This window comes from Cryptomeria japonica, chromosome 4, assembly GCF_030272615.1.
Source record: "Cryptomeria japonica chromosome 4, Sugi_1.0, whole genome shotgun sequence".
NCBI lineage: Eukaryota > Viridiplantae > Streptophyta > Pinopsida > Cupressales > Cupressaceae > Cryptomeria > Cryptomeria japonica.
The window spans coordinates 60,846,994-60,870,055 of NC_081408.1; the positions used below are offsets into that span (position 1 = coordinate 60,846,994).

Genomic DNA, 23,062 nt, shown 5'->3' on the forward strand with positions numbered 1-23,062 from the left:
ACTAGAACTTCTGTCTTGTCTAACTGAGTGACTTTTCTTCTGGTAGGAGCGGGAATTATACCTAGTCTCTGACAGACAGCCAGGGGCATCACATTACTAGAAGCTCCTGAATCATAGAGGCAATTGTGTAGTAATTTCCCAAAAATTCTGACTGACAGCAGGAACGGGGCCGGTTCATCTTTTCCTTGGGAAAGGACCGAGGAATCCCCATTATGTTCTTGATTCTTCACTTTGTTGACCTTCAGATTGTTATTCTTTACTGATGTTTCCTCTTTTGAATCGTCCGTCTTGTTCAGAGACTTTCCTTTCTTGACCACATCTTTCTTAATGGCAACTCCCTTCTCTGGAAGAATCTGACTAGTGGTGAGGCTTTCTTTGATGGCGGGCTGAGTTTTCTTAGCCTCGCCTCTTTTGAGTAATACCTTGCCTTCTAACATATCTTCCTTTTTGGTTGGGAAGGCTATGGTCTGGACCATACATTCGTCTTGTTTAGATTGCTCTTTGTTATCAGCTTCCTCTTGAATTACATTGATAGTAGCTTGAGCTTTGTTGGCCGCTTCTTTGGACGGATTCTGAACATTCGACCTTACTGTGTTTGACTCATTTAGACTATTAATCACTGCATCTTTAATCTCTGAGACCTTTAGTAGCTCGTAGAGCGATAGGCTAATTTTGACCTTCTTGAGTTCTTCCAACACCAACATGGCCAATCTCTTCATTTCATTGCCCATGGGAGGTGCAACATTCTTTTGCCTATATTCTTGCGTACGCTGTGGATACTCTGGATTATTACTAGCCTGTGGATCTGGAGGAGTAGAGAAATTGTTTGGAGGAATCGATGTAGTCAGGGTTTCCTGATTTCTCTGATTTCTATGATAGACTCTCTGGTTCACACCTCCTGAGGACTGGTGAAATACCTCTTTTATCCCCTCAACTAGGACTCTATTATTCAAAGGCGGGAAATAATACTCCGAGTCTTCAATAGGTTCATTTGCTGATGCAGGTGGAAACTGAGAACCCGAAGGTACCATTGGTCCATTAGCAGATTCTGGTGGAAATTTCCTATTTTGAGTTTGGTTACTTTCTCCCTCTGTTGAGTGTTTATAGCTCTCCACAATCATGGCTTGATCATACCGCGTAGTTGGGACCATTTCATATCCTGTCGTGGGCGGATTGTCAGGTGGATCGTTGCTGTGCATCTCCTGCTGGAATATGTCGGCTGCAATTTTGAATTCAGGACACTGCAACTCAGAATGCTAGTTCATATTGTGGAGTCTAAACCAGCTGGACAAGGCCGCCTTTGCTAGAAACACTTTACTGGTAGGATGATTCTCTTGATTCTGTGAACTTGATGGGTTGTCTAACGGCGTCACCACGTTTCCATTATTAGGAGCAGTATTCCATGGTCTCCTTTGAAAGCCCTGGTTGTTATTTCCCTAATAATTGTTCCTGAAACCTTGATTATTATTTCCTTGGAAATTTTGATTGTTTGTATGTTGGCCATGGTTGACCCTTTGCATGCTTTGAAGTTGATTATTCTGATTCCTTAGATGAGTTACTTCGGTTGACAGTTTCTTGACTTGTTCAATCAACTCTTTCATTTCATCCTTTTCTTCCTGTGTTCTTGAGGAGTTTGTTGCGTTTTGCAGGTACATAGGTTGTGCTGGTGGGGCTTGTGAAAGTGCAACTCCAGGATAAAGCACCAACTGGTTTGTCGGCTATACGCTAGGATATGTTGCTTGTGGAATAGGATTCATAACTGGAGTCTGGTTGGTTAATGCCATACTAACTACTTGTATTTGATTCGGTGCTGCAGCAGGTCCCATATGTAGTAGCGGCCCAGTAATATTCTGTCCCATGTGCTTACTGACCTCAATAGCCTTTGCATATGCTGCGTTTAGATCATTCGGGATAGGATGTGTCCTCACGAACATGACGGTAAGATGATCTAGGGCTCCATAATAGATTTCCCTTGGGTCAGCGATGAGGTAGGGATGTCATAACATCGTGTATGCGCGGTGGAACCTGTTGTTGGAAGAGGTGATTGGATCATGTTCTCTCCTTCGGATTTCAACAAATTGTCTATACAACTCGGCTGGCATGGTTGGTATACCAAACTTTGCAATAAATGCATCCTTCATTGCATCCCAGGTCCTGATCGACCCAGTAGGTAAGTGAATGAACCAGAAGTATGCCTCTTCTCCCAATGAGTAGGGAAAAAGCCTACATGCTACATCTCCATATTTGACTCGCCTGTTACGAAGATCTTCGAACATCTTGATATGATCCTCTGCTGTACGATTGAAATCACTGACATTGAACTTGGGATAGAAATTCTTTGGATTCTTTGGCATGTCGTGATAGATTGCAAATTCCAATGGTGATGGGTTGTTGATCATCCAAGTAGCGTCGTTAAGCACATGAGCAGGAGGAGGAGGAGGAGGAGCATTGTGAGCCATCGTGCTTCCCGAAGTTTGAAAGCTTGACAAGAGACATGATGAACTAGCCTAGCTTGCTGGTTGGGAAATCGCCTCGATACTTGCTTGAATTGCCGCTTGTACTTGTTCTTGAAGAGATGGAGCTTGTGATGACTCAGGAACGTCTCCTAATCTTGGTCCAAATTCCTTTGGAGTATCTTCTCTTTTGACTTGCTTCGACCTTGAAGTGAACTGAAGTTCATTTAGATTTTTGGCGCCTGGTGTCGATCTCAATATTCTTTGATGTTTCTCGGGCGAGAAAGAACCAATACGATCCAGTGTGAAGATCTGTCTTGCGGAGATTACTGCAGGTTCCTTTGATTGCGAAGTTCTCTAGCGGCGGCTCTTTGGTGTTCTTTAGCTCTATCTTCTTCTTGCTCCAAGATGATTCTCACTCTGTTATACTCAGCTTCGCTTCTCTTTATGTTCCACGCTAGGTGATTCAATCCGGAAACAATATCTTCTTGAGTGTTGCCTATCTCCAAATTAGGTTGCACTACCTCATTCAATCCTTCATGTGGCAACACCATTGTGATACATGACCATGTTAAAGAACATTTTTTGGACAGTTTCTGTTCCTCTTGATGATCCAACTTTTGTGTGGTTCAAGTATGTAGCCCTTCTTCTAGCGCCAATTTTGTTGATGTGTATTTTGTACACTATCAAACACAGAATAAAATACCCAAGGGTACCTTATCCTCTCTTGAGTAAAGCCTCTGAATGCTGAAGATATCGCAAAAAGGATCAATCAGGGTGACTTCAAGGTTCTTTGCTGTAGGGTCTCTACGTGTGGATAAGCACTAGTGGTCGTTGTGAATGCTGTTTCTTCAAGGGGTCTTACGCACTTTAAAAGTTGGTCCGCATTACTCTTTACTTAACTGTAGGAACAGGAATTTCCTAACACTAACAAATTCTCAAAAAAGATCAAAAGGTAGGGTTTTCAAGAGATGAATTCTAATCTAATCCTAAGAATGACTCAATGTAGGCTAGACTTGGTAAGATTCTACCAATTTCAGTATTGCCAAGGAATTACAACTCTACTGGAATTGATGCGATCTTCTAAGGTGATTAGTGATTTTCAAATCATCAAGAATTATAGATACTACCATAAAGATACATGTCAATAGTTCAATAATGACTGAAGGTTCAAGCAATCTAAATATCTCCAGTTGACCACGCAAGGCATCCTTACAATCAGCAAGAAGCTAGTGGTTTGGAACGTGAATCTCACCAAAGATCAAGCACAACACTCAGTCCTTCAAACTTAAATACTACTTTGACTGAGAATGATTCAAGAAAGTAAACAACCATGAAGATAGCCACAAGAATTGCAATAAAACACCATAACTTCAATATTTTATTGATCTTAAAGCCAAAATAGACAACAATTGTTCGAAATTCTTTCTTCACTACTCAATCTTGCTACAAAATAACTTTCTTCTCTCCAAAGCTCTAACTATTATGTATCTCCTTAATATCTAATTTCTAATGACAAAATGAAAATGAGTGAGGGTATTGTTGACGTGTATTGTGTACACTATCAAACACAGAATAAAATACCCAAGGGTACCTTATCCTCTCTTGAATAAAGTCTCTGATTGCTGAAGATATCGTGAAAAAGGATCAATCAGGATGACTCCAAGGTTCTTCGTTGTAGGATCTCTACGTGTGGATAAGCTCTCTGTGGTATGATGTGATTTGCTGGAATCACAAGGGGACTTACATTTGATGATTGAACGTTTGATCTACTTTGAATATTGCTGGACCATAGGCTCTTACTAGCTTTGACTTGAAAAAAAGGAAAAAGTCGAGGGCGAGGAAAGGATCTAATTCTAATACTAAGAATGTAGGAGCAATGAATGATCTTTGATGAAATTCTAACTAAGTCTTGTTTTGACATCGCAAGACCATCTCCACAAGGCTAGTGCGATCTTCGAAGGAAAGCTTTATGATGTTCAAATCATCACTGCAGGCATAGACACCATCAAGCTGATGCATATCAATGAAGAAGCGACAATTGAAGTTAAGCTTAGGCTGAACGATTCCAGTTGACTACGCAAGGCAAGTCTGCAATCAACGAACTGCTAGTAGTATGGATATACGAATTTCACCATCAATCAAGCACATTTCTTCCACTCATCTAATAACATGAAATCAAATATGAGAAGTATAGAGACCATGCAAATTGTCGAATCGACCCATAAATTTCACCATTTCTTCAATGAAGTTACAAGTCTTTTACAACAACATCTTGGCAACAATCTTTGCCTTCTCTCTCTACTCTACTCTAATTGCTATTCTATCAACTAGCTAATCACCTTCTAACTACTCTCTATCTGTCTTCTAACTGCTTTCAACTCCTTCCTATTCTATTACCTTTACAAATGAAATGCCAGGGCTTATATAGTGCCCTCAATACAATTCGATGGCTTAGATCGATTTGAGATCAATGGCCAAGATTCAACAATGAAAACCCTAATTAGGGTTTGTTACAACCATTACATAACATTTAATGCTTGACCAATGATAAAATTGTATTGCTTGGACACATGTCCTCTCTGGAAAATTCCACCAATGAATAGCCGGGGTAGGTACATAGAAGTTTGTGCCACCTCCCATGAGTTAGGTACATTGAATCTGGACATGCTGAGGTGGACCAATCTAATTGGAGAAGTGATGACTAGGATGCCACCTTGCCTGACACTTGGTTGATGCTAATTTGATGTTGCTGAGAAGCTAGCTTTAATTAACTCTTTTGAAATTATATGCTTCTTCAACGAACCCTTGCTCTAACTCCTTTTCTTTGATGTGCAGGACGATTGATGTACCTCGCCTTGGAATGCTGGATTGGAGAAGTCGTCCTTGATGACGTTAGTCCAAAGAAGGTCGTCCTTGTCGATGCTTGACTGGAGGAGGTCGCCCTTGTCCTTGCTTGATCTTCTTAGAGGAGACCGTCCTTGATCTGGCTTGATTTTCCAACTCCGTGATCTCCATTTGATGCCTACACAAAATATTAAAGTTAGACTTTTGAGCATCAAACCTTAAAGCATGAAATTTAAGACCTTTCAAAGGTAAAACATAAGATACTAATTTGAAAAAAAGTCATGATAAATCAAGAATTACACATTTTCAAATTAATAATGAATGGGATTTGGATCTTCAAGACTTAGATTTTACAAATTTGCAATGGGATCACAATAAGTCTTGAATAAGAACTTCAAAAATGATTCTTCATACCTCCTCTTTGATTGTTTAACTTACAAAACCTTGGCAAAAGAAGGAAGAAAACCGGATTTTGATGGACAAGCTTAGATTATAGTCCTCCCTTGGATGAATTACGCCTCCTCTAGCTTGGAAAAGAACTCCACCTTCCACTAGCTTCTTCAAGATCTGGAAATTCGCCTTCAAATGTCTTCAAAAATCTGGAAATTATCCTCCAATCTAGCAAGAAATTCGCCTCTCCAATAGCCTTCAATATGAATTTCGCCCTCCTTAGTCTCCACACTTAGTAGAAATTCGCTCCACTCCAGCTAGATTTTGCACCTCCTTCCTTGCTCCTCAAATCGCACTTGAAGTAATGAATGAATGATGATTAAAATTGCTCAAAACACCCTTATTATATAGGGCACTCACCACTTCACCTCGCCATAGGCCGACTTGGCAAATAAGCCTTAAAATAAAATATAAAAAAAATACTAAGAAGAAGGCCGACTTGATAAATAAAGACAAAATAATGCCTTGTGCGCTCCACCTTTAATTTTTAATTTCACAAAAAAATAAATTAATTTTAAATGCCTTTATAATAGAAATTCAATTTTTTGAGGCCCAAAATTAATTTATTAAATGCCAATTTAATTAATTTTTTCAAATATTCCAAAGTTAGCAATTTGGCCTCTAATGCGATTTGGAGGATATTAACGCTGAAATAAGGTAAAAAATAATGAATGCCATTAACTTCGCTCTGGTCCCTTGGAGAGGGACGGGAGCGCCTTTTCACTTTTGTCCTCAATCCTTCATTTTTTAATTGCCAATTCACGTTGTGGGGCTAGCAATGATCCCTTTTGTCCCTTCAGTGCATGTTCAACTCGTTTTTGCGAGGCAAAATAGGCTCTCCCAAGATTTTCGCCCTGGTCCTCCACTGAAGGACAGGAGCGCCTTTTTCATTTGAGCCTAGGATTGTCAATTTTTTTCTGAAGGACAGGAGCGCCTTTTTCATTTGAGCCTAGGATTGTCAATTTTTTTGGAGGCAATTCCTTGTTCACCATTTTTTAAAAGACATTTCTCATCTTGCACAACCTTGCCTTGGCGTGATCTTGGAAGGAGATTTGTAGATTTTGTAAAAATCGCCCTGGTCCCTTGGAGAGGGATAGGAGCGCTTTTGCCAATTGTCATCGAAATTTGTGGTCCTTGCAACTCCATTCGACCCCGAAGCATTTTAAGTATCATTCCAAACTTGTGCCTTGGCTTAGATTTGTCCAAACTTGGCGAGAAGGACTGGATATTAGGTTTTTCGCCCTGGTCCCTTGGAGAGGGACAGGAGCGATTTTGCAAATCCAAGCTTATCCGTCCTTTGTTAACCTTCCAAATTATATTCAATGGATAAATCATGTTTTCCTTGGTCTCTTCAAATCATAAAATTGTCTTGATCCTACAAGAACAGTGCAAATTTGAAATTCAAGCTCCGGTCCTTCAGTGAGGAACAAGAGCGAATTGTCTTCTAGGCCAAAATGCTTCACTTTTGACCATGAAATGTCTTGGCTAAAGAAGATATCATCTTGTTACACGCCATGAATAAGAGTTCAAGTCTAAGAAAGGTCTAAAAATGTGTATATAAAGAAAATCGCTCTGGTCCCTTGGTGAGGGACAGGAGCACTTTTACCTTTCTAGACAAAAACTCCATCATTTCATTGTCTTTGATCAAGTCTGGATGCTCTATCATGCTCATTTTGTCCTTCACCATGCCTTTGATGTTTCAATTTGACCAAACAAGGCCAGGAATGACTCAAATAAGCCCTTTCGCCCTGGTCCCTTGGTGAGGGACAGGAGCGCTTCGCCTTGGACCCCTGGAGAGGGACAGGAGCGCTTTTCGCTCTGGACACTCAGTGAAGGACAGGAGCGCTTTTTGACTTTTTGAACTCTCTATCAGGATAATTTTTATGGAATATAACTCTCTATCACTTATACTTTAAGTTATATTCCATATATACTTTCAGGATGTTTGAGAGTGGTTTCAGACCTCCAGGAGTTATATAGCAAAATCTAATTTTTGGAGGTTTTTCAGTTTCCAGACTTAGTCAAATTTCAGGATCAGGACATTCAGACTTAGCCAAAATTTCAGGATCAAGACATCACTCAGGCCGGACTTGCTTATCCATGTGATCCCCTGGGCGACACTCAAAATGCAAAGGCTAACTAACAAAACCCTAAAAAACCAAAAAAAAAGAAACCCTAAAAAGCAAAAAAGCAAGGGTCCCCATTTGCAATGGGGTGATGTGTGAAATGGTCACAACAGGTATATATAGCATCCTCAATTACAATGAACGGCCCAGATCAAAAGAAGATCATCGGCTGAGATTCTGACACCTAAACCCTAATTAAGGTTTGTTACAAAAAGTTCCCCTTTTAGATGAACATTATTAAATGCATAGCCAAATATTTAATTGGCACAAAAATTGAGGAAACATAGACCAATGATAATTAAGATGCCACATCATTCTATAACAACCGTTCTTCTAGAACCTTGTTTCCTTTACAATGCTCTTTCCTAGCATATGCAACGAATCTGGACACAATTCCTTCAATCTCAGCAATAGGTATCTCGGGAAGATTCCTCATTCGCTCCTCCAAGTGGATAACCTGATCAAAGGCATTGAGAAGAGCCGTTTCCCATCCAGGTTCGAGTTCTTTGAATCTCTCAATCAGGAGCATAGTAGTGAACATTAGATCCCGTTGCTCATCTGTGATGACATTCTCATCTTTGCAAAAGATGACCTTGACTCTCTCTTCCAACTCTTGGAGGTCCACATCCGTCTCAACTTCGATCCTCCTGCCAAGAATGGTACATAACACTTCAAACACCTTATCCTGAATTGGATGGATGACACCTTCAACTTGATTGCATTTGGTGCTGATGTCCTCGAAAAGAACCTCTTTCATCTGGAGTAGAGTTGACCACTGAAGTAAATTATGAGCTCCTCCATCCATTATCTTTTCTTGTGCTAGGATCTTCCTTGGTGTTTGCCTGATTACTTGCAGAACAGGAATGATAACATCTCTAGTGTGAGTGAAAGTGGCTACAGTTATCATTAGGTTGTGGACGATCTCAAGGACCTCGATAGCTCGGTGGATTGTCTTCATCATTCTTGTTGAAAATTCGACAGCTACTGTGTGGGATTTGTCAATCCAAGAGCTCATAAGCTGAACCAAGCTCTTGACTCTTTCTACCTCGCCAACTGATTCGAGGGGAAGTGCTTGCACAGGAGATACTGCCGGATCCTGACATCCCAAGGGCTGATTGAGATGACTAAAGTAGCCTCTCCAAGTACCGACTTCTTTCTCAAGCTTTCTATTCTTTTCCATTTCTTCTTTAAGCTTGTCTTTAAGTGCTTCAAATGAATCGGTTGCCTCATCCAGTGCCTGTTCAGTAGTGAGGGGACCAAGCTCAAATGTTTCTACATCATACTCATCTGCAAGGATTTCACCTTCATACTTGTCCACTACTGGTGTAGCTATCTGCAATTTCCTAGATCCTATCTCATCTGTGATCACCTTAGACATCTTGGTGGCCTTCTTCTTCTCCGTTACCTCTTGAGAATTTCCTATAAGACTCTCTAAGTCAATCACATCCTCTTCATCCTCAATCACAATCACCTTTGTCAATTTCTCTTTTAAACAATCCGGAATGGCGGATCTTGTCTCTCTAACTTGTATTTCCTTAGGCAATGGTTCATCTTCTCGGAGAGGGGATGTCGCCTCATCATCATTTTCCTGATCCTCCTGTAGCTCATCAACTTGTAGCGGTTGACTTGATGAATGCTGAGGTGCTTGTCCCTTCTCTAGTTTATCATTCTGTACCATGGATTCCATAGATTCGTCAATCTCAGGTACCATCTTCTCTTGACCTTCAGCTTGACTCACCCTCTTTCCATGTCGAGAAGATGTGCCTGATGGGCGATCTTGATTGGCCTCTTGCTTCTTCTTGGAAGGTTCTCTTTTCTCAGGTCTTTCTTTCCTCTTTGTGCCTCTAGGATGAGAATTGCCTTCACTTGCGCTCGCTCCTCCTTCTTCTGGTCTTTCCTCCAAAGTAAAAGTCATTGGTATGTTCTGTTCTCTTAACTTCTGATGTTGTACATCCACCCATCTGCGAGTACATGACAAAACTGGAGCCATCAAAGCTCTCAAGTCCGAAATCTCAGGCTCGCTCCAATCTATCTTCACTCTCTTATCTTCTTTGTCATAGGATGACTGGAGATGTTTGCCACTGTCTTGAGCTTGATCGGTTACTCTGTAAACTTTGCATTTCCTGATGAAATCTAAAGGTAATCTAGAATGCATCTTTCTTTTCGTTTCTAAATCACTTGAGAGATTCATCCAAAAGTCCTCTACCTGAAACTCGTGTTTGTACTTCTTGCCAACTGTCTCCTCCATATAACCATGAGGATCGAAATTCTCCCTCGAGGCAAAGAACGTGAATGAATATAAAGCCAGTTCCTTCTCTGCATCCTCCGAGGTTTGAGTATTAGGACATACCTCAACTGAATTCTCCAATATGATGGGCATGGGAACTCCATTTCCATGCTTGTGTCTGAATGCCTTTGCATAAGCTGCCAACTGTCTGGTCACCTCAAGTAGCACTATCCTATCTGTCGGATGCCTCGGCAACATGTAGGGAGGTGAAGGACACCCATGAATTCTAATATATGTAAACTTTTGAAACTGGATAAACCATGCACCATACTTCTTCACAAGCTCTTGTGCATCCAGAGATAGTCGATTATGAATCCCACCCTGCAATATCCTAGTGATGTTCATCGTGAAGGTGTCATTGACTAACTTGTAGTCACCTCTAGGAGGATGATGCAAATGAACATAAGAGTCACAAACTCTCACTTCTCCGGGTCCTCTTCCAATCACTCCTCTGTGAGGTAGCCCTGCATATTCGAAACTCCTGATCACGGCATATATGACATATGAGCTCATGTGGAATGATTTAGTAGGTCTTAGTCTTCTCAACTGCACATCCAGACAATGGCTAATAATTCTAGCCCAATGAATTGTTCCTTTTCCTTGGACTACCACTTGGATGAAGAAGAACATCCACTTTTCGAAGTAGAAGGCTTGAGGAGCCCATGTAACTCGATTAAGAAAAGTTATCAAATCTCTGTACTCCTCCTAGAAGTCGATCCTATGTGGTGTGTTGGGAATCTTGCTCAGGCGAGGATGACTTTTGAGCAACCAATTCTTACTGATGAGATTCAAGCAAGTGTCGGGATCATCTTCATACATTGACTTGGCTCTTTCTAAACTTTTGTAAATCATATCTTTATGCTCTAGAAGATGGAGAGCCTCACTTATAGCCTCCTCTAAAAGGTAAGCCAAAGTGTTTCCTTCCTTGGATACGATCGATCTCGATTGTGAGTCATAATGGCGGGCACACTCGATCATCAGTTCATGACACTGGACTGCTGGAGGGAAACCAGCCGCCTTGATGATGCCACTTTCAATTATTCTCTTTGCGACAGGTGATGGCTTACCAATGTAGGGGACCTCTCGAAACTTCTTCATATTGAAGTTTCCCAAGTTGGTATCCCCGATATTGCTCCATTTGGACACGATTCTGGTCTCCAATTCTTCATTCTTCTGATCTTCCTTCATGAGAGCCGGGCGACTAGTAGATGCTCCTGCCTTTGGAGTCGCCATCTTGACACCTACATAACATTTCACAATTAGTAATATATCTTGAAGTGTAGAAATATAGAGTAGAAAACAAGATTTAAGATTTTAATTAGGAAACTTCATGATAAATCTTTGAGTTATCATTTCCTAATTAACTATGCCAAACTTAGAATTTTCAAAACAAAAGTTCAAAATTCAAATCTTCAACAATGGTGTCAAAATGATTTCGCCATACCTCCCTTTTGAGTATTAAACTCTAAGAAATGATGCAAAAATAGGTGAATTTCGCTAGGCAAAATGTAGATCAAAGTTCTCCCTTGAATAAAATGCGCCTCCTTTAGCCTTCAAAAGAATCAATTCCACTCCCCTCTAGCCTTCAACACTTGAAAGAAAATCGCTCCAAGAAAACCAGATTTCGCACCTTCAATTAGTCTTCCAAATTCGCACTTGAAGCAATGATTGAATGATTTGAATGATAAAAAAAAACACCTCCAATATATAGAGCGCTCACCCCTTTGCTCCCTCTAGGCCGACTTGGCAAAAAGAGGTTAAAAAAATAAATAAAATTCCAAAAAGGAGGGGCCGACTTGGTAAAATAAATAAAAACAAGACCTTAAGCGCTCCATATTTAATTTTAATTTAATAAAAAATTAATTTTAAATGCCTCCAAGATAGAAGTTTGATTTTTTAAGGCTTAAAATTAATTTATTAAATGCCAAAATGCTTTTAATTTAATGCAAATTTAAGTTTAATTTTCCAAATGCCTCAAAATTAGTAATTTTGGCGATCATTTTAAGGAATATCAACGCTCAATAATGTAAAAATGAAAGATATCACCAACTTCGCCCTGGACCTTCAGTGAAGGTCAGGAGCGATTTTTCAATCTAGTCCTTGCATACCTCCCTTTTTCGTCCAAAACTTCATCTAGGCATTTATATGGCATTTTTAACTGTGGTTTTGAGTTTGATTTCATTTGATCTCTAGGAGGAAAGTGCTATTAGGACTTTTTTGCCCTGGACCCTCAGAGAGGGTCAGGAGAGATTTTCTCTTTTGCTCTTAATCCTTCATCTTTCTAATGTCAATCATCCTTATAAGGGTAAGCAATGATCTCCTTCATCCATTCCATGCATGTTTGATTTGCTTTTGCAATGCAAAATAGGGGCTTCAAAGATTTTCACTTTGGGCCTCCAGTGAAGGTCAGGAGCGACTTTTGCAATTTAGGCTAGGATCATCAAGTTTTGGAGGTAAATCCTTGTTCATCACGTTTTGGAGGACCTTTCCACCTTAGCACAACCTTGCCTTAGCGCGATCTTGAAGGGAAGTTGTTGGTTTTGCAAATTTTGCCCTAGACCTTCAGTAAGGGTCAGGGGCGATTTTGAGTCTTTTTGCACAAATTCTTGATCATTCCAACTTCAAATTACTCTTAAGGCGTAGAACATCATACTTCACTCCCTACTGAGTCTTGAGAACAAAAATATCATCTCGAAATGCAAGGAAAATGGGCATTCTTGGAAATTTCGCCCTAGACCTTCAGAGAGGGTCAGGAGTGAATTTTGCCCTCTAGACCAAAATGCTTCACTTTTCACCATGAAATGTCTTTGCTAGGGAAGATTTCATCTTGTTTCACGCTATGAATAAAAGTTCCTGTCCAAGAAAGGTCTAAAAATGTGCATATAAAGAATTTCGCTCTGGTCCTTCAGAGAGGGTCAGGAGCGACTTTACTCCCCTTGGGCAGAACTCCTTCAATTCGTCATCTTCAATCAAGTCTGGACACTTTATCACACTCATTTCATCCTCCACCCTGCCTTTGATATCTCAATTTGACCAAACAAGGTCAGGAATGACTCTAATAAGTTTTTTCGCCCTGGACCTTCAGAGAGGGTCAGGAGCGATTTTGATGATTCCAACAAGATCCTTCATCATCTCAAGTTAAAACTCCTTCAGGTGGATGGAGAAAGTCATTGATTTTCCACTCATGTCCAACACTTGGTCCTTTTTCACTATAAGATGAGGGAAATCAAAATTTCACCCTAGGCCCTTAGCAAGGGTCAGGAGCGAATTTTCCCTTAGCCTTCAAAATTCATCATTTTCCATGCCTTCAAATCTTCAAAAGCATCAAGTCACGTCCAATCATCCCTCCTGGAGACCCTGCACAAAACAAATTAGAAAAGTCAGTGACAAATATGCCTTAAATAACATTTTCGCCCTGGACCCTTAGCAAGGGTCAGGAGCGATTTCACCCTTTCTGGCTAAACTATTCAAAATTTAAGTCTCCAATCACTTCACAAAGCAAAGTTAGGTCATTCTCAAGGCCAGGAACCAGTTAGCAAGCCTTCTCAAAACAAAAATTTGTGTTTTAGGATGAAGTTCGCCCTGGACCTTCAGCACAGGTCAGGAGCGATTTCTCTATTTCAGGCATCATTTTGCTTTCAAAAAATTTCATCAAAACTTCCCCAAGCAAGAACACACCAAAATCCTCTTAAAACATCCCAACACTTAGCCAAAATTGTGAAGGAAGTCCAGTCTACAAGGATTTTTCGCCCTGAGTCCTCAGAGAAGGTCAGGAGCGAAATTGGCATGATCAGGGTCTTGATCTATTTCCTCGCTTATTCAACTTAGCCCACTAGACTCACTTTCTTCACTAACTGTGTTTAACTGACTTAGACCAGGAAACAACTGGACCTTACCGTAAAGACCTTCAATCTAGACTTAACCTGAGACCTATTTGACTCCCCTGATAGGCTTACCTTATTTCAACAATCTCAATTCTCGGGAGGACGCTTAACAACTTTCAAAATTTGACTGGACTCATCTTGAATAACATCAAAAGAAACCCCTAAGGCTTAGCCCTAGCCCAGACAAACCACTCACTCACTCAAAACCCTAAAAGCAGAGAGAAGAACAAGCAAAACAAAAGCAAAAAAGAGGGGGTCCCCATTCTAATGGGGCGATGTGTGAAATGGTCACAACACAACCCAAAACATGGGTGCAGCAGTGAAACAAAGAACAAACTGTCTATACACCAGAAGAACAACTGTAGAGCTAGAACATCAGAAACCCATATATATCCAAAAGACACCAGATGGCCAAGAGATTAAAAAAACATAGAACACTAGAGTATTATGGAAAAGCCAACACAACTGAACATGCTATTACACTTCCTGGGGGAGCAGTCTGCCAATGGTCACATGCACAATTATAGATACAATTTCCAAACATAGGGGTAAGGTATTGGCAACAGTGGGCATTATTGACTCATCAGACCATTAAAATTTATTCCTTTTAAAACCTCCATCCTTTATGTAGCCCTCATGAGGAGCCCATTCTCTAGCAAGAGCATCATGTAGCCATTGGTGATTTCAAGTGTTCCCTAATGTATGGACACTATCATATTCCTCATTCCCATACACTGATCTTGACAAAAATCTTACAGTATTTGGAATGAGGGGGCATTCAAGGCACGGCCACAGAATTATAGGATCAGTCATAATAGATACAATTTCCAAACATAGGGGTAAGGTATCGGCAACATTGGGCCTTATTGACTCATCAGACCATTAAAATTTATTCCTTTTAAAACCTCCATCCTTTATGTAGCCCTCATGAGGAGCCCATTCTCTGGCAAGAGCATCATGTAGCCATTGGTGACTTCAAGCGTTCCCTAATGTATGGACACTATCATATTCCTCATTCCCATACACTGATCTTGACAAAAATCTTACAGTATTTGGAATGAGGGGGCATTCAAGGCATGGCCACAGAATTATAGGATCAGTCATAAGGGAGGGCGGCTGACTGTGTAAAAAATAAACAAACTTTTTGGAAATCCACCGTCAGCTTGCAGAGTTCTGCTTGCATAGCCCATATCTCCCCTTTTGAGGTGTTGGCCAAGACTTGCCCTTTCTCTTGACTATTATAGTTACTATTGATTATATAAAAAAAGAATTTTAGAGTAGGAATTCTGGTGTTATCTCTAAATTTATGTGAAGTATAGTACCCCTTATAAATTTTGAATATCTGTTAACTGTTATACTTAAATCTAATGCCCCGTTGTGCTGCACTAGTCCAGACTCCATACCAAAGTTAGGAAATTTTAAAATTAGATATCAGCCGTGCATTTAACTTTTACGTCAAGGTGGTGTTTTCTACTTTTAGTTTTGTTCATTTGTGTCTTCCAAAACTTGGTTTTACAAAAAAGTTACATGGTTCCAGAGCTTGTGAAAGACTGTGTGTGTCAGATGCTTGATTGCAAAGCACAAGGTTGATGGTGTTGGTGATGGCAGTGAGAAAAAGAATCATCAGTCTCTCCTGAAAAAGAAGGGGTCTTTCAAGGTCGACTGCCCTTTAGGTAAGGTACAAGGTTCTAGTGATTTGTAATCAGAGCATTGACCCACAACCTGAAGGTGAGATTCTGAAAGAGAGTTGCAGAGCAGCATCTGCAGGGAAGTTTGGGAATAATCACTGCAAAAGAATTCAAATTCAAATCCAAGGCCACCGCTGCATTTTTTCAATTATCCTTCAGTGAGGTGCTTGCTATTGCCTAAGTTTTCTGTTGAGGGGATGACTGTTGTAAGTTGGAAAGATTCTGCCTTAGTATGTGAATAATTTCAGCAGAATGTGCAAGCTCAGAATGCAGCATTGAAATAAGAATAGGGAAGTTATATTTCAATGGATTTCATCTTTGTGCACTTAAAAGTTAAAAGTGACGGATGAAGAAACCAATATTGGATCAGGAAGATGACTTTTAGATAAGTTGTTTGTCATAGTAGAAAAACGTTTTATTGATTGTAGTCATGTTAAAAAATTTATACCACCTTCTTGTATTGTGCATAGGGTTGGAAAGTAATATTTGGTTTGAATTTTGAGTGAAATCATGAAGTCAAAGCATGAGAAAGACAGGAAAATCGAAGGAAAGATGTGCTATGGATCATATCCGTAGTTCATCTTTAATGTTCAGTCACAATCATAAATGTATGGTCCTATTTGTTTTTAACTTCATAGACGCCTTGTTTATAAGTGTGGCTAGGACATATTTATTAAAGATTAAAACGTGGTTTTTATAATGCATGCTGGACCTGTAGGAAAGATTGTTGCAAAGGCAGGTTTAGTGATGTAAATGGTAATAGAATGTTTTTTCCAAATGGATGGAAGCTATCAAAGAAGAGCTCTTGGAAGCAAGTCACAAAAGCAGGTGTAATGATGTAAATAGTTGTCTAACAAGCCGGAAACACATGATCCTTAGTCTTATTGAAGAAAACAGAGTGGACCAGTAACAAGTACCATTATCTAATGTAATCAGTGGTTGTGGAGGCTAGTTATTCATGCAAATTGCTTAGATAGGGTGGCCACCATAGGGACACTTGTATATGGTTATCTTGAATGGGTTATCATGAGACCTAACGTGGTAGATATATGTGGCTTTAAGGCCCAAAATTACAAGCATAAATAATGTGGTTGTAAGATCCATAGTGGCAAATGTAAATTTTTGTAAATGGGTAGTTCCCGACCAAGCTTAGTTACCAAGACCTATGTGAGAGAATTTTAAGAGTGATTATCCTAGCTCAAGTAAATATTAAAGGGGGATGTTGGAATATTTAATGTTTATTAACCTAGTGGTTTCTTGGTAGCTAGCCAGTATTCCAATAGAACAGTTGTCATAGATACAATGGAGAGCCACCATTGTTGTAGTTATAATACGTGGACATAGAGTCCAAATACTATTTGTTAACAACTCTCCATATCTATATAATGATATATGGAGATCATCTCCCTCATTGTAAAGTTAAACCAAGATAACAACAAGACAGATCTATGTGTTAGAGTATTCGGGTATTTACTTGATTAATTAAACAATATTTGTTTAATTATTTAAGTTCCCTTTATCTCTTTTACACTTAAGCTAACTTTAAGTGCATAATAATTAATTCTTTTATTAATTATTATGTGCATACCTAGGTTTTCCCTTTTAGGGTTTCTTGACCTATTAAAGGTTAAGTTCTTTCTTTTCTTTGTAACAAGAAAGAGGATAATTACATTACATTTTGTGAATATTGAGCTCTCTTTTTTTGAGCATATTTTCTGTGTATTTCTTTCTTCTGTGATTTGCTTCCTTGCTTCTCCTTATAACAGGTTTTTCAGCTTGCAAAGATCATTTGGGCTCCCGTGGTGTTGTATTTTCTCAACTCCAACATGGTATCAGAGCTTCAGATTTGCAGCTACCTGTTCTTGTTTTGAGAATTTTTGCATTAGAAGCAGATTTGGGGTTTCAAAATTTTTTTTATGTACTTAGGGATTGACATTTTTTCTGAGCACTTTGGGCCTAAAAGGACCTCACCATCGTGCTCAGAAGGCCTGAAAACCCCTATGGTCATATAAAATTTGACCTGTTTTGGTTCATGAGCCTTTGGGAGTATTTTTTCTCCAGATCCAAGCCGTACAACCCTGACATGCAGTTCGAGAAAAGAATTTCAAAAAAAAAAATATTTTTGCCTTTTTACGACATGCAGGCCGGATTTTGATTTTTTTTAAAAAAAAATCTTCAAAAAAAATTAAAAAGAAAAAAAGGCGAAAAAAAACAAGGGTTTTTTACAAAAAAAAATTGTTTTGGCAAGGTTATTTTTTGGGGGCTCCCCACGGTACGCAGGGTACCGTGGGGCCCCTGCCATGCTGCAGGCCCTGTACAGCTGCTGTTGTCAGCACCGGCACGGGCCCCGCTGTCCTTCTACCGCTGGCGCCCTTCCAGCCCCTTGCGGCCCCCGGCCCGTCGCCCTCCGCCGTTGCAAACCCCACCTGCCGGCTCCGCCTCCCTGCGGCCTCCTCCGCACCGCAGCCTCCCTGCGGCCCCCGGCCCACCGCCGTTGCAAACCCCGGCCGCCGGCTCCGCCTCCCTACGGCCTCCTCCGCATTGCAGCACCCTCCACGGAATCGCCGCCGGAACTCGCAGCTGAAACCAACCGCCCCGTCGGCCGCCGCTTAGCTCTTGCATATCTTGTGCCTTGTTGTACATGCACTACTTATAAAGTGCCATGAGGGGGTTGATGTTTGCCTTGTTTGCCATCTGCCTTTGTCCAGTGAGTGTTCCTTCCACGACATTCGCCTCATGCTGTGTGTCAAGTGAGTGTTCCTTCCACGACACCATGTACTGTCTCTACGCCTTTGATGTTCCTGGTTTTTCGTCATGCAGTTCTTCTTGGTAGTTCTTTTCAGTGTTCCTGTCCCTCTTCAGCATTATGGGGAGATTTGTCTTGATGGTTCTAATGCTTCCGTGGTTCGATTGATCAGCTCTTCAGGCTTTGGTGTTTTCATGCCATCTGTATCTTCGATTTCAGCTGTTTGCCTTGTTTGCCTTCTGATTCGAGTAGTGTCATTTGAGGGCACTCATACAGATCATAGTCTTCTCTACCTGGTCATGTTCTATTTCAATGGAGGTTCTTTAGCTTAGCAGTTATTCTTTGACAAAGTTTGCAGGTTCTTCATGCTTCAGTGGTGTTCTTTTACATCTCTTTTTAGAGTAGAGTTTTGTTCCCATGTGGTTTTCTCTATTTCTCCAGTTCATAGAGATTTCATTGTATTTGGGTACCTGTTTAGGTCTTGTTGCCGGGACCCATCTTTCCTGCTTTCAGTAGCTGTTCTAGGTTTTAGCTTCTCCCTAAGTCTAGCTTAAGGGGGGGTGTTAAGAGTATTCGGGTATTTACTTGATTAATTAAACAATATTTGTTTAATTATTTAAGTTCCCTTTATCTCTTTTACATTTAAGCTAACTTTATGTGCATAATAATTAATTCTTTTATTAATTATTATGTGCAAACCTAGGTTTTCCCTTTTAGGGTTTCTTGACCTATTAAAGGTTAAGTTCTTTCGTTTCTTTGTAACAAGAAGGAGGATTATTACATTACATTTTGTGAATATTGAGCTCTCTCTTTTTGAGCATATTTTCTGTGTATTTCTTTCTTTTGTGATTTGCTTCCTTGCTTCTCCTTGTAATAGGTTTTTCAGCTTGCAGAGATCATTTGGGCTCCTGTGGTGTTGTATTTTCTCAACTCCAACACTATGTAGATCTGAATTAGTTCGGATTCTTAGCAGCCTTCTTAGAGATGTTTTCAGTCATTGGTCTTGTTTCATTTGTGTCTTCCAAATTTGGTTTCACAAAATTAGAAGAAAACTGCTCAAGTACTGACCTGTTTATTATATTCATGCAAATGAAGGTCACTAAAAGAATCAAGGTCATTTCTTTGTTGACAGAAGATATCTTTTTATAGGCAGTAGGTAGTTTGACATTGGTTTCACTGGAGGTGAAGATACTGCTAAGTTAGTAGGTATCCATTAAGGATGAAGATAGTTGCTGGAAGAAACTGTTAACATTCTTTCTGGCTTTTGTGTCCCTTCCAAAACCTGCCAAAAGTCTTGTGTGTCATGTAAGCATCCTCTTCCTGCTATATTTATAAAAATTATCATGGCATAATGAGAACTTCTGTATAACTCTGTATACCAATGTTTTGTTTTCCAAATATCTGGAAGACAAGTTCTTTATGGTTTATAAATATGAATGCATCTTGCCCTCTTAGTACCTTTATAGAAAATTATGAAGAGTAATATATTCATCAGACAGACCTCAATCCCTGGCAATATGCATCACTCCACTATTTGAAGTTGAACACATCCATAGAATGAGGTAATGTCAAGGTGTATTTCTACTAGATATATGGAAAAGTTAAAACTAGAAAACAACAATGCTGTCTTCAGATGCCATCTTCCTTGAGTAATCATGATGATCTGGTTATAGCTTTCTTAATATATTTGTTTTCCAATTTTTCTTTTGGGGCAATATGTCTGAACAGTCTAGTTTCTTTGTTTTCAATTGATTTGTACATGATGTTTGGAGTGTTGTTGGATAATATCCTCGAATTCCCAATTGAGCTATAAATTGTTTTCAGCTATTGCGATATTATTATTTAAAATTTTATCATCTTGGAAGTCTTAATTGAATTTTTCTGAAGCAATCAATTTTGCACCTGAGCATAGCATATAAGGTGCAAAGCGGTGAAGACTTGGAAAAAGAGTGATCTTACTAATGTGACAAAGCACGGGTATTAGAATGATTGAAAACATGGGCTTTGCTCTTGATTCTTTCTTTTCTACTTTTAAGATGTTTTGTCAAAGCTTTGTGGTTATGCTTTTGGAATTGTTTCCTATTCTAGTATATCTTAATTTGCAGATAAGAATATTTGAATCTTTGACTGGATTGCTATTATTCGTCTCTATTTTTTTTATTAGACAGGAAAGGTAGTTTTGAGTTTAACTGAACTGTTATTTCTTCGGTCGTGTCAGTTCATGGACTAGTATATATATTTTATGATTTTTCAAATGGAATTACAAAAATACAAAACTAGTCCTGGCATATGCTTGGCATTACCCTTCGTTCCTTGAAATTTTGCATATGATATTAAATTGTTGTATAACATATTGGATGCAGTCTAGGGGGATTTACTGCATTGATAACAGCAGCAGATTGCTCAGAATATGTTTCTGCAGTTGCAATTTTAAATAGTGCAGGCCAGTTTGGCAATCCTGAAGATCAGGCTAAGAATGATAAGGAAGAAACAGCTATCCAAAGAATTATAATTAATCCTTTGAAAAATTTGTTTCAGCGTGCTGTACTTAGCTTTGCATTTTGGCAAGCAAAACAACCATCTCGTATTATGTCTATCTTGAAAAGTGTAAGCATTTCATTTTGGAAGGTATCTTTTGTTATGTTTGATTCATTTTCCTTGTCACTTTTCTCCCAAATCAATTTGCTCTTGGGGTGATTCAGAGATTGCATGAAGATAACTTTCAGTTGCAATAAACTAAAAGGATATTGCTTTTACTTTGCAGGTATATCCAAATTCAACCAATGTAGATGATTATCTTGTTGAATCTATTATAAGACCTGCGGATGATCCCAATGCAGGAGAAGTTTATTACAGGTTTGAACTAGAGTTCCTTTCGTGCACCCTTTTTATCTGTTGAAATGATATTTAGAATTAACAGATCCATACCAATTACACAGAATTGATAGTTACAGTTTCACTTTTGATCTTTCCTTTTGTTAGGTCTACTCTTTTTGATATTGTGATTTGGATTTTCTTGTCAATTGCTGCACTCTGTTTGGTCAGTGACTAATGTGCTCCATAGGAATGGATATCAAAGTTCCAATTGTATTTTACCTAGATGGGGTTTCATCTAATGTGAAACCAAATGAACTTGTTATTTGTTGTTTCATTATATCTTTTTCATCCCCATTCAATTCTAGAATAGTTTGAAGTAAATCAGTTCTTGATTATCTATTTTCCTTCTTAAAGTGTTGTGCTTTGCATTTCTTAAGAACTGATATTCTATCTGAATAGACTTGGGTCTTTAGAAGTTGAAAAATATAACCTGTCTAGGAATCATCCAACATTGGCCTAACAAGTTCCATCTATGGGACAACTTAGACTAGTGTAGTGTATGATTCCTAAATATTATTTCGAAATCTCTAAAATTAACATAGTTCCAAATTGAAATAATCATTAAATTTTTCATACTACAGAGTCCTGAACAAGCAATGCCAATGCTCACAAGGACTCCATTTAAGCAGGCCATTCAGATTATAGATATGTCCAATCAACGCTTTCTTTTTAATTATAGATACTAGTCGACAATTAACTCTCTTAAATCCATGGACCATTTCTCTAAATTTCTTTATGTCAGCCACTAGTACTTTAAATAATTTTATTTGTCAATCATTATTTCTCAAGACAAAATACCACCACATTTCTGGAATTGGATGCAGAATGTTGAGTGATAAAAATAATGAAACAAAACATTGAATTTCTTTGATATCCTATCGTTCTCTTTATTTTTTTTCATAGTATTCCACCTGACAGTATTTAGTTTTACTTTGTTTTGCAGGTTGATGACACAATTTATGTTTAATCCATCAAGAGTTACACTGAACAGTATTTTTGAGAAACTTTCTTGCCCACTTCTTTTGCTTTGGGGAGATTTGGATCCTTGGGTGGGTCCAAGTAAAGCCAACAAGATCAAGGAGATATATCCCAATTCTTCAATCATACATTTGCAGGCAGGACATTGCCCACATGATGAGGTTCCAGAACTTGTAAATGAAGCCTTGCTAAATTGGGCATTGCCGTTGAGCTCTCAAGCTTCAACTAAAACAATATAGTTTTTCTTGTTGTCATATTAGAGCATACCACCTATTGTGTTTAGCCGTAAATCAACCAGCTTTTTTGAAATATTTTATAATGTTTTCCATTTTAGTGGCAGTTTTTTTGTTGACATTCCTTCTGCTTTAACATATTTAACTGATATTTTATGACTCATTTAGGTTGGCCTCATTATGTGTTGGAGTACCGTGCTAAATTAAAGATCTCTTCTACTTGTAGAATTGCCAACCCTTATGAAGGCTGGTTGGTGACAATTGTAACACCCACAGTTCAAGAACTCAAATTTGGCAAAATTTCTGAACATTAACGAACACACAAAGTAGTAAAATAATCTTAACACGTATAAAAGTAAAGCTGAATTTATTAATTTCAGAACTAGTTTTTCCTCTATTCATAGACAAAAAAAAAAGTTCACTTCATGAGATGGTATTATATAATTATAAATTACATGTGTATTAATAGTTTACAGCTTTCATCTGCAAAAAT

The 23,062-nt window shown here is 39.0% G+C and overlaps 1 protein-coding gene across 2 annotated transcripts in view; it reads left to right on the forward strand.

Annotated features, from left to right (window-relative positions):
* LOC131040565 (pheophytinase, chloroplastic) overlaps window positions 1-22,797 on the forward strand; it is a 102,606-nt gene extending 79,809 nt beyond the window's left edge. For both annotated transcript variants that reach the window (XM_057973509.2, XM_057973508.2), the window contains exons 5-7: window positions 20,845-21,088; window positions 21,246-21,337; window positions 22,302-22,797. In XM_057973509.2, coding sequence (XP_057829492.2) covers window positions 20,845-21,088; window positions 21,246-21,337; window positions 22,302-22,575 — 610 coding nt within the window. In that variant the 3' untranslated portion in view covers window positions 22,576-22,797. The remainder of the gene's footprint in view (window positions 1-20,844; window positions 21,089-21,245; window positions 21,338-22,301) is intronic.
* Window positions 22,798-23,062: the final 265 nt, after the last annotated feature.